The sequence below is a fragment of the Symphodus melops genome (assembly GCF_947650265.1).
Source record: "Symphodus melops genome assembly, chromosome: 13".
In the NCBI taxonomy this organism is placed as follows: Eukaryota; Metazoa; Chordata; class Actinopteri; order Labriformes; family Labridae; genus Symphodus; species Symphodus melops.
Window position 1 is genome coordinate 23,227,066 of NC_136703.1, and position 12,321 is coordinate 23,239,386.

Here is a 12,321-nt window from a genome sequence, read left to right on the forward strand (position 1 = left end):
TTTCAAAATAAAAGACTGTCAAACTGTCAAATATGAGACATATTATATATGATTTTGGATTCAATTGACAGGAGAACGCTCTGTTATCACAGACTAATTCCACATCAGGGTTATAGTACACGAAATCTCTTTCAGACGGAGCGCAAAGACGATCAGGAGCAAAAACACCTGGGTTACACCCTCCCCCCTTTAGATCATGCACGTACCTGTTGCATGGTTTTATTTTGAAATTAGTAGTAAGTAATAGTACCGAGTATCAGTAACACTGTTGGGTCTGCTTTTCCATCTACTGCACGTGACGCTAATCCAACCTTTTCACAACTTCCTGCTGAAAGACCTTCAACTGTAGTAACACAGGACACCTACTTGCCTGAAACTGAAGAGCCTGAGTCAGCCGCAGTTGAGAACTCACTGACATCCAGTAGTGAATTAGACATGTCTGTGGAAGAAGGAAGAGAGAGAGAGAGAATGGTGATGAAGATCCTGGGAATCACTTACCTGAACCTGTGAACCTACCTGGGGAAAAAGATGTCTTACCTGTTGAAGAAATACCTGCCAATATGCCGGAAGAAAACTTGCCTGATGCTGAAGTACCTCTGAGAGATGACGGCCCTGAGTCAATTCAATCAGCAGTCCGCCCCTGCTTCCAATGACACTGAGGAAGGTGACGTAGTGCCAAAACGTTCAACTCGGCAGCGTCGAGTATTCGTACTGGGCAATCCATTAATTTCGGTTGTTCAAACATTTTTAACCACAAACCATGCAACAGGTACGTGCATGATCTAAAGGGGGAGGGTGTAACCCAGGTGTTTTTGCTCCTGATCGTGTTTGCGCTCCGTCCGAAAGAGATTTCGTGTACTATAACCCTGATGTGGAATTAGTCTGTGATAACAGAGCGTTCTCTTGTAAATTGAATCCAAAATCATATGTAATATGTCTCTTATTTGGCACTTTGACAGGCTTTTATTTTGAAACTAAACTTCAGAATGTCTTGAAACTTGTTGGGTCACACCATGGGTTCATCTACTACAACCCTGAAGTGGATAACAGGGCGTTTCCTTTTAAATTGAATCCAAAATCATAATTCGTATCATGTTTGAATCTTTTTTTGAGCTTTTATTTTGAAACAATACAGCAGATTAGCAGATGCTAGACTAGCCCGTCTGACACCAACAACCGTGCCACGTTCGAAGTCACATAAATCACCTTTCTCCCCCTTTCTGATGCTCGGTTTGAACTTCAGCAGATCGTCTTGACCATGTCTTCATGCCTAAATGCACCGAGATGCTACTGAGGAGCAGTTAAACAGCTGTTCCTGATAAAGTGGCCAGCGAGTGACTATCATATCGTTGAGTTACTCTGCGATTCCCAACCTTTACGGGTTTTATTTATTGATGTCTGATATTAATGTAATCTGTATAATGGACATTTTATCTTCACGTTTTAATGGATGCCGTATTGTTTCCTTTTCAGGATTAAGGGATTAAAGTTTAGAGTTATCAAGAATGACTTGATTTGGTTAAATGGCTCCATCCAAAGGAAGCATCCCAGGACACAGTAGAGTTGGAAACAGCAGTAGAAAAGTGAAAGAAGAAACGTCACAATATTACAAATAGCACATGAATTTTGTTTTTAATTAAGAAACACAGGGGGCAAAGGGGAGCATCTTTTACACAGTGGAAATGGATGTCAGGCCGCCCTGACATGGACAATATTTCATGTGGTACAATTTTGTTCATTGATCTGCTTTTTTTTTTTTTTTTCTCCTGCCAGTCAGAAGTGAAACAGTTCTTAAAAATAAAAGTTCCCATCATCAGTAAAAGTGCACTTTTTCATTTTTTTGCAATGGTAAAACATCATTTCAAAAGCAGTGTCAGTTTCTTGACATTGGGGAAAGAACGTTCAGTGTATATTTGAGAAACTAAATCAGTTATTTACTTGTGTATTTCTGGCGTCTTGAAAACCCAAATGGGTTGAGCACTCGTGACACGAAATTAAAAATACAATCATTCAAGAGCAGAAACACACAAAAGGAGCCCGACGAGGGGCCCGCGCACACACTGCTTCGGCGTCCTACATCGGGACTCGAGCAGTTGCTGATCACCTCTGCACAAACACGATGAAACCTTTCTGTGTACATTTACATCTATTTGCAGCCTAAGACTTTTTTTATCGAGTGAATAATAAGACCAGTTTGTAACCATTTTTTTTTTTAAACCGTTCCAGTCAGCTACATGTGAACCTTTAATGGATCTTTATTGGGGATTTCTGAAGACCTGTAACTCAAACATGAGGGGAAAAACAAGGGGAGATGTGGGAGGCAATACACAACAACCAGAGGTAAAGAAAAAAAAAAGCAAGCATGTGTGGTTGCTCTAAAACAGCAGAATTATGCCTTGAAATGATGGAAAAGAAAAAAAAACAAATAAAAATGAAGCAACTCTAAGGATATTAATACAAATATTTAAGCTTAGAAAAATAAGAAAGAAAAGGTTTGTGACCCCCCCCCCCCCCCCCAAAAGTGATCGTGCCTTTACAGTTTTGGTAGTGTGGTGGACTAAAGGTTGGCGAGCATGCTTTCATAGAGCTACACTAATGGTCACGGCACCTGCAGGAGGCTTCCACTGCATGATGAAGAACCAAACACTGTCCCAAATACTGCTGAACACTGCGGAGAACACGACCCACAGAACCACAGAGCCTTCAGGGTTTTATAGCTTATTGTATTGTTGCTAAAGCTAGAAAACCTGAAAATTAAGTAACATTTGGAGGCAGTTCTAGGTTGAACCCTCCTGAGGATATCTGTGAGGAGACAAACACACACAGGACGCACACACCTGGCTCCATCCTGGGCCTTAAAGTAGAGTGATCTGTGACAAATAAAAGGGACTAAGACATGCAGTTCACAAATCTAGTAGCATACACACTTCATTCTCATGTGAAAGATGCATCTACCTGACTGGCAGATAGTTTAAACGCATACAAACAATATTCACCTTCACACACATGAAAAATACACCCTTTCTACTCTTTGAATCTGCTCTTTTTGAGATCTACTCAGTCACAATAAGGCGAAAAAAATCATGCCGTATTCATATGAAATCAACCTCAAATACCATGCATCCCAGAAAACGTACACAAGTGGACACTATTCAGACTTTTGTTTTCAATCTAACTAACCAAACGACTAAAAGAAACAATTCTACAATGTAACAGAGAGCACGTGCTGTTTCTTCATGTTTGACGTTAGCACCAAAGTTTCTTTTATTTTTTTAATAAAAGAAAACAGACACAAAAGACACAAAAGAGCTGTGAATTACTTGCTAAATTAAAAAAAAAAAAAACATCCGAGTTCAGCGTGTTACATCTGACTCTTATTACCTTTGTATTTGACGACCTGAGTTGTGAGTCGAAGCTGCCTGTGACCGTGACCGTGTGTGCTCTTCTCCCAAAAAAAACAACAAAAAAAAACTAGCTAGCATGCTCGTGCAAAAAAAAAAAAAAAAAGAAAGAAAGAAAGTTCCTCTACAGAAGTGAAGAAAGAAGGCCGAAACATCTTCAAGTATTAATACAGTTAGGCCTGTTAAAAAGCCCCGGACACACAGTATTAGAACCCAGAATAAACTCTAGGAAAGTAGAAGAGCTGTTATGGTTAGTTTGCATGTTTTCCCCCACAAATATAATATATATATATTCATATGTATATAAATAAAAATTCAGTGCTGTAAAAACATCTCCAACTCCATAGGATCTGACCCATCGTAGAAGGCCTAATATGTTGAACTCTTACTCTTCTCATGGCTAAAACTACTTCTGGAAGTATGTAAACTGTACGGGTTCTCCTGTGTTAATAGTCCTTCATTGACAATACAACAAAGACGAAGAGAAGACTTGTTAATATGGTTTCAATTTTCTCTTTTTTGGTTTTACTGCACACAGAGAAACGTATCCTGTTGTGTCATGTTGTTGTTTTTTGTTTGTTTTTTTGGTTGCAGCAAAGCACCACGTTTGTGTCAGCCTTTTTGTTTGTGTGTGAGTCTGCTGTGTGTGTGTGTGTGTGTGTCTATGACATCACTCCAAAGTCTGTGTGTGTGTGTGTGTGTGTTTTAATGCAGAGATCTATGAAAAGCATGGCTGCACGTTGATGCCTAAGGCTGCGTGGGCTTGCAGGTCGATGGCCTGGGCGGGCTGCTGTCCCGGCCGGGCGTTCAGCAGTGTCAGGTTCCTAACGCAGCCCGTCATTCCGGACGAAAACTTCCCTCCCGTCATAGCCACCATGTCCGGGGCGCCACCTGTCACATGAGAAAGTACAACAGTGAAAGACTTCCTCTTTGGACGTTTGGATTCACGTACTCAAACGTTGTTTCCCAAAGTCTGGAAGGTTCGTTAGGTTGCTGAAGAGGCGCCAAATCAATAACAGTTCTGACGTGCTCCCTGTCAAGCAGCCCCACCCTCTCTCTGACATCTCTCCACTAATGCATGTCCACATTTCATGTTTGTGTGCGTGTAATTCCAGGCCTGTGTCTGCGAGAAATATGTCTCAAAAATAAATTCACATAAGCTTGATGAAAAAGCTTCAGCTTGATTAATCACTGCTCAGGGTAATGTATTTAAATGTGTTTTTATCAACCATTTTGATGATTAATCTGCTATGATCAATCATCCATTGAACATTTTTGTCACTTCAGGGACTCCATACTTTCGGTGCACTCACCAAGGTATATACTTCCTTTAGTGTTGACCATGAGGCTCCTGCCTTTAGACTGTCCATGCAGTGCAGCTTCTCCATCAACCTGGATGTATCCATCTTTCCCAGTTCTGCAAGAACAAGATAAACAAGAGGAGACGTGCTTGTTCTCAGGTTCTCAGGTGATCATGGACATGAACGACATTATGAAAATGTCAGGTGCATCTTGTTATGGAAAATTTTACTCCATGTGTACTATATGCGTTGTACGAAGGTCTCATAGAATCTGTCATATAAAATGTATCTGAAATGTTTTAGAACACTACATGCACAGCATATTGGATGTTTTGTTTTCCATCATTTCTCTCCCTTTATTCTGTTTCTCACACTCTGTACATGTGGGAAGAGTCAACCAGGCTCTCTCTCACTGGACTCCAGCTCCTTCTCAGCCTTGGGAGATGGTAAATAGTCATGTAGTCTCTTTTCTCACACTAGGGGATAGATGGTGCCCTGCCAGGTGGGCAGTGTCTCTATGTGGCGTGATGGGGAAGTGCTCTGTGTAGTGTGATGGAAATGTATAAGTTTTCATGTTTGCCTTTTCTCTGGGCCTCTTTCTCTCCTCACCGTGTGAGAGAGGGGTCTTCGAACGCTTATCTTGCTTTCGAATTAATGTTCATTGAGACCAGATCGATCCTGGTGTTCTTTTCTGAATAGATCTTCTCACTCTTTATTTTCACTCTTTGGCAATGGTAAAAATTCCACAACAATTTGGCGTTGTCGGCAAGATCCAGCAAGCTGATACACGAGGAAAACTGGTGAACGGTGCTTGGCGCCAGCTTGAGGAAAAAAAAAACTCAATCCACCTGATTAACTGGGGGAGCCAGAATCTCCTTTCCTGCGTCTACAGCTGCCCGGATCCAACGGACTTGATCCGAGAGAATACTGGGTGAGATACTTTTCAAATTATAATTACAGACTCTCTGGGAAAGGGACTGACGGGTGTTCTTAAAATTTCAGCACTATAAAAGCAAGAAATCGGGAAGTTTTCCTTGGAGACTCAGTGCCCTTAGTGTTTCGGCACGATAAAATTAGGAAATCCAGCAAGAGACGTCTTGACTGTTAAAATGGGGTCCGGATCCAGTAAGGGTCATGTCCTTTTCCCCGACAGTCCAGTGTGTAATATTATGGGGGAAAAAAAGAAAAAACAGGAAAAAAACAAAAAAACAAATACGGTGAAAAATGTTCGAATGTCTGAATGAGTGGATGAATGAACATGGATTTCCAGAGGGAGGTTCATTGAGCTTAAATCAGTTAAAATAATAAATAAAATACAAATAATAAATACAGTACAAATAAATTTTTCAAAAAAAGGTAAAGGTGAAAGTTACGAAAGATTTGGAAAGATATGGGAGTCATTGCAAATGCACGAGAATGTGGAAGACTGCAGTGAGACTCTCGCTGCAAAAGAGAGAGAGAAAAAAGGTCATGTAAAAGAATGTCAGAGGGACGAGTTTAAAGTGGGGATGTAACTGGAAGAAAAAACCAGTTCAGCCCACCTCCATATAGGTCTAGTGATACCTCACGTCTGTCTCCTTATGCCCCATTGCAGGCACTATTGCAGGCCCTCAGGGTGACAGACTCGGACCTGGACTCCTACCCCCCCATGTCCCTGCCACCACTGGAACCAGAACAGCCGGAACCAGACAGACAGACAGACAGACAGACAGACAGACAGACAGACAGACAGACAGACAGACAGACAGACAGACAGACAGACAGACAGACAGACAGACAGACAGACAGACAGACAGACAGACAGACAGACAGACAGACAGACAGACAGATAGATAGATAGATAGATAGATAGATACTTTATTGATCCCTAGGGAAATTCAAGACCAGCCTCCTCCCCGTGGGGGGGGCGGCAGTAGCTTTAGGGGCGGCAGTAGCTCAGTCTGTAGGGACTTGGGTTGGGAACCGGAGGGTCGCCGGTTCAAGTTCCGGCACGGACCAAGTCCGGAAATTGGTCTGGTAGCTGGAGAGGTGCCAGTCCACTTCCTGAGCACTGCCGAGGTGCCCTTGAGCAAGGCACCGAACCCCAACAACCGCTCTGGGGCACCCTCTGTGGGCAGCCCCCTCACTCTGAGACCTCTCCATTAAATGCAGAGTGAAAACCGAATTTCCCCTCGCGGGATTAATAAAGTATATGAAAAAAAAAAAAAAAAAAGTAGTCAACAGGGCCCAGCTAACGATTCTCCACATCGCAACGTTATGACAGCCCTAACATTGCCAGCTCCATACCAAAGAGCAAAGCATCCAGATAGGAATAACACAGACACTGGAATACAAAGCTGCTGTTGCTACTCTGACCCGAGACCTGAGAGAGGAATTCTTCAGAAACACTGATACCGGCGCTATCAGGAGTGTTATGCAGCGCCCGGAGAAGCAAGCTGCTGATTTCCTGCAATGCCTGACGGAAGCCTTTAACCGTCACTCAGGCCTCCTCTGCAACAACATAATGGTTTTCAAAACTGTTATACTGGAAAAACAACCACACTCAAGCTTTTCACTGCAAAAGAAATGACTCAGACTTTGAATCTTACCCCCGGGGTAAGAATAGGACAGAAGTTTTTATGTTCTTCGTGATCCTCACACCATTACTGCACCGACTAATGATTTTGGTGTTCAATCTCAATCAGTGTACATGTAAAAAAAAATAAAAATAAAAATGGTCTCAACCTCTTTGTTAACCCTTTCTCTCCGTATTACTCGTCAAGACTCACTCTTTATTTTCACTCTTTGGTAATGGAAAAAATTCCACAACAATCTTAAATCATATCTGAAGTTAAAAAAACAGAACATTGTAATCACTGTGAGTTGTGTCCCTGATGTGTGAGTCAGCGTTGTAGTACTTGAGATACTTGAGTACTTGAGTCTTTTCGTGAAGACTCAAGACTCCCAAGACCGGTCGAGAGCACCACTGAAAGGCTATTTTTCCAAGTTATTATTGCAATAAGAAGTTTAAAGCTCCTATATTAAACAAAAAAACAGGTTTATTCCATTTGTAGTTTGATTTGTATCCCCTGGTTAGGGCTGCAATTTTCCCAGTGTTATGGTAAAATTAGTGACACTTGATGGTTTTAGTCTTGTCTCATCTCGGTCTCATCCTGCCTTGGTCTGGGTCTAAATCTCTTCATGTCTTGATCTTGTCTCAGCCTCTTAGCATTCAGTCACTCACTCACACTCATGAACATACACAGTGAAATTAGAATTACAAGTTATAATATGCAATCATACCTGACTGCTGTCACCCTATGCCATCTCCCATCATTTATGGACTTCCTGGACAAGATTTCTGCCTCTCCGCTGCCCAACTGGTAGCTGGTTGTCACACAAATCATGAGCACAGAATTAATTTAAACAGAATTATAGTTGTAAGAAAACTTCAGGGTCACACGGCTGAGTCACCTGAAAACAAGGTGTCCATTCTGTAAGCCGAGGCTAATGAAGTCCTTTCCTCTGCCGTGTTCTCCGTGTTCCTGGGAATACATATTAATCGTCAGCAGAGGAAGAGGAGGCTCTGTGACAAAACACTGCGACCACTGACCATTTATCTAACACAATGTGTTGAAATCTTCGAACACTTCCTAAAGATGTGACAAAAGAAGCCAATAAATAAGAGCTTTCACTTTCGCCAAGAGTTTTTTTTTTTTTTTACATTTTAGCCATATATTTGTTGCCATACGAGTATGTAAAGTGGAACAGATATGTAATGAAACATGCCAAACGAATAAGGAGTGTCTCGTGCTTGAGTGGATACCTTTTTACTAGCATGCACCTTTCGCAAATTGCGTGCGCCATTGGTCTCCTGAGGAAAATGGAGGGTGTGTTAGAGAAGCAACATGCATTTATTTAGTGATGTCAGGTGGAGCTCGGCTCGCAGACAACATGCCAAACAATGTTACAGACTCAGTGAAACAAGTATGACTGAGACAATGTGATGATGGATGCTGCTCATCAGCCAGTGAAACACTGAAATGAATGACAATGCAATACTCTGTAAGTGATGTATTTATAGGTTATATGTTAATAAAAAAACAACGTAGGAAAACACGAATGACTTTAATGTCTTTACAGGTGAGAAAATGGAGATCATTAGGAGTGCTGAGAGTGCAATCGCAAAGTTAGGGTGACAATAAAAAGACGCATGGGAAAGATGTGAGTGGCAGGTTTGAAGGTGGTGATAAAAACCATTGAGGCCCAGTTCTTTAGATTAGCCTCAGGACTGGACCGGGACTTACCACTCCCTGCCATAAAATCAGGCCCTCAGAGGAGTCAGTGTTGATCTCCAGTTCAATGGTCTCTGGTGAGTCATGGGCACTAAAATACAAAAAAATAATTGTATCCATGTGTCATGTTTTCAATCCCCCAAAATATTCCATCAGTTAGTATGACGACAGTTACCTCCTTGGAAAGATGGATCTAGGAAGGGCAATGTATCCATCATTATGGAAATGAGCTGCATACTGATAAGGAGAATCTATGAAACACAGAGCAAATGCATACAACAATGATTTTAAATGATGTCAAGGCAGCTGTGAACTTTCATCCTCATTGTAATGGCGCCCTCCAGTGGCAATAGCTTGGTAGAAAGAAGTCAGACTTCATTAGATGGTTTGAGACAGAGGTATTCATCGACAAAAATCAGATAGAAAAGGATTTGTGTCTTCTTGTTGGTGTTCAAAGCAGAAAGAGTTTTAGTATTTAAAAGAAGAAATTTCATATTATTCCTCTTACCACTGAAAAGTTGAATTTAAAAATAATAAAAAATGGTTATAGAATTAAAACCTAGTTCGGTTGCCTGAGGGTCAAGCTTTGATTTACCATGACCCCGATGACTGAGAACCTATCTAGATATCTTAAGGTAGCTACTGTCAGCTAATGTTAGCAAATTTTAGATATTGAAGCTAATAGGTTAAATATGATTTACTTTCATTAGTATAAACTAAGACGTTTAGTTTACACATGAAGAAAGTACATACTATTCCTACTAACCAAGGTATCAATTGTTGGAAGTTCATGTTTGCTAATGTTAGCTAACTTTAGGTATTAGCGGGAAACTAATATTTTTTGTATTAGTAAGCTAACTGTAGCTCCTTTTTTGCTGGTACTATTGTAGCACATAACTTTCAGCATTTCTGAACTCAATTCAGTTACTTTTTGGTCTACAAGTTAACTGTCACACTAAATGTAGAGTAGCAGATGCAAACATTACATTAGCCACTATAAGCTGTAGGCTATAGGCTGCACTGTAACTGCAAAACCTCTGCTAGCATGTATTACGCTTTTATGGCCATTTCTTTTGTTTTAAATGTTAGCTTCACAGGATCGTTTGATTTCTTCTCAGATTTGTAAGCACATAAGCCTATAAGAAATAAAATATCTCAGTTCTTAGCTGCACAAACTATGTCCCCAAAATACATGTGCAAGTAGCTACTGCAACTAAACTTGGCTTCACGATGCAAACTTCTTTTTAAAAAAAAAAAACAGTGCTCACCAAGACATGAACAAGTTATTTGTCATTCCTCACACACTACCCTCTCTGGCATTTCACAGAGATCGAACTGAATTCAATTCACCATGGAAACTCGGCATGCACAAATACCACATGAAGGACAAAAAATGCTCGAAGTACATCCCAACTCACCCGAAAACCTTCACGCTGAGCCCAGTTTAAGGTGTTAGTAACAGCCCAAATGAATACAGTAGAGCGGGTCATTTTTTGGCTCGGACAGAAAGAAAAACGTGTATTGCTGGTGTATTTTCTTGGTGTAGTATGAACATTCTTGAGAGTGATGATAACAGGGCTTTATGTTGTGAGTACATTTATTACAGGCATTGACATGACGATATAGAAAAACAAAAACAAAGGGAATTCTACATTTTATTAAGGTACCAAAACAGGCAGGAATGTAAGTCTACCATCCTATTACTTTTTAGAAAATGCAGAATTCCCCTCTCCCAACTTTCCATTGGGGATAAGACTCTCCCATTTACCAGCTGAGTACAGACATATTTGATTTGTTTTTATGCTTGAACATGTGTTAGGCAACAGGCGGTTCTGGTTGAGTTTGAAAGGGACGCGGTGGGGCCCTTCGAGCTCAGACGGGCCCCTGTTAGTGACGTTCATGTCAGGCAGACTGAATATCGAGATACTGTACCATTTGCCTCGCTAGCTTCCAAATTCCTCAGGGCTGCGGGGGAGGAGGACACCTGGCCTGTGTGTGCAGGATATATCCATGAGAGTGCAAGGGTAAGACATACGTACTTATTTAGGGTCAACCCTCCAATGCTTGGAGAGGGAACCGTGATTTTACAAGGATTTGAAAACTGTTGAGAACGTGAATCATACGGTCTGCATGTATATTTTACAACTACTATCTTTGTCAATTACGATGCAGATAAGAGAGGTGGGTGGAGGGATTTTTGTCTTATCTAATTGCAAATGGAGCTGCAAGAGAAATGACAGACTTGACAGAAAATTGAGTAGAATCATCGTTTTTATGATAGACGATTATAACGCTGGTCCACTTACTTTCTTCACAGTTCAGGCCCGAGTGGTTGGGTGTGCACACGCACTGGCCATCGATGCAGCTGCCACCGTTCTGGCAGTGAAGGTCGCTCTGGCACACGTCTCTCACCACCTCACAATGCTCACCTGCACGGTCACACAACAGTTTAAGATAAGCGGCTAAGAGTCAGCGGTAAAGTTCACAACAAAAGCAGAGCGTGGCAATGCATTGAACATGTGCAATGTTTGTTCTGTTTTTTAACAAGTTAACCAAATACTATTCAGATACTTTTGAATGAGCAAGTTATAAATGGAAAGAAGAAAAGGGGGAGGAAGTTAAAGACCAGATTTTGTATTGACTGCGTTGCAATGAAGAGCCATTTAGGAAAACTAAAGTTGTAACCGTTTGAAAGAGCTGAGAGCCGATTGTATGTTCGAGCACTAACCTTCAAATCCGTCCTTACAGAGGCACTGATATTCATATTCAACACTCGACATGCAGTGTCCACCGTTCAGGCACGGCCGGCGGTCACATGGGCTGTCGTCCACACACTTGCGGATAGATCTGCTTTCTGTGAAGCTGTAGGACAGATCTACCTTCTTGTTGTTGATGGAGACCTAAGTAGGTGGCATGCAGACAAATACAATGGTGAATCCACCAAATATACAAAAAGATTGACCAGCTGTTGTTTGAGTTTCTTCTTTATCACAGTGAGAACTCACCTCTCCTATACATCCCTCAAACATCTCGCTGACATTTGCAGGCTTAGGCAGGACATCCATGTTGGGGACCCCTCCCAGATACATGGCTGTGTGGATATTCAGTCCCTGGGCTTTTCCTGGAGATGTCTTCCTCTCCACAGGACCTTGGTCGACACTCAGGTGGCCGGCCCTCTTGTTTCGCTCTGCCACAACTCTGTGCCACTGGCCCAGAGAGACCGGCTCTGGACTGCGAAGGATGGCCTGGCCTGGAAAATGAGAGAGAGGTCCACATAGCTTTTTACTGTCCCTGAAATATATTAATGAAAAAGGGAGGAAACAGCAGGCTAATGCACCTCAAGTC

General features: G+C 41.7%; 1 protein-coding gene across 3 annotated transcripts in view; it reads right to left on the minus strand.

The window, feature by feature from the left end:
- Positions 1-1,613: 1,613 nt before the first annotated feature.
- Positions 1,614-12,321, minus strand: part of hspg2 (heparan sulfate proteoglycan 2) — a 96,832-nt gene continuing 86,124 nt past the window's right edge. For 2 of the 3 annotated variants that reach the window (XM_079359219.1, XM_079359218.1), the window contains 10 exons: positions 11,982-12,226; positions 11,705-11,876; positions 11,283-11,405; positions 10,909-10,965; positions 9,152-9,227; positions 8,989-9,067; positions 8,156-8,226; positions 7,985-8,068; positions 4,715-4,818; positions 1,614-4,292 (listed from right to left, as the gene is read on the minus strand). In XM_079359219.1, coding sequence (XP_079215345.1) covers positions 4,120-4,292; positions 4,715-4,818; positions 7,985-8,068; positions 8,156-8,226; positions 8,989-9,067; positions 9,152-9,227; positions 10,909-10,965; positions 11,283-11,405; positions 11,705-11,876; positions 11,982-12,226 — 1,184 coding nt within the window. In that variant the 3' untranslated portion in view covers positions 1,614-4,119. Of the gene's footprint in view, positions 4,293-4,714; positions 4,819-7,984; positions 8,069-8,155; positions 8,227-8,507; positions 8,556-8,988; positions 9,068-9,151; positions 9,228-10,908; positions 10,966-11,282; positions 11,406-11,704; positions 11,877-11,981; positions 12,227-12,321 lie in introns of all 3 variants that reach the window. The other variant, XM_079359217.1, reaches the window with a different exon arrangement.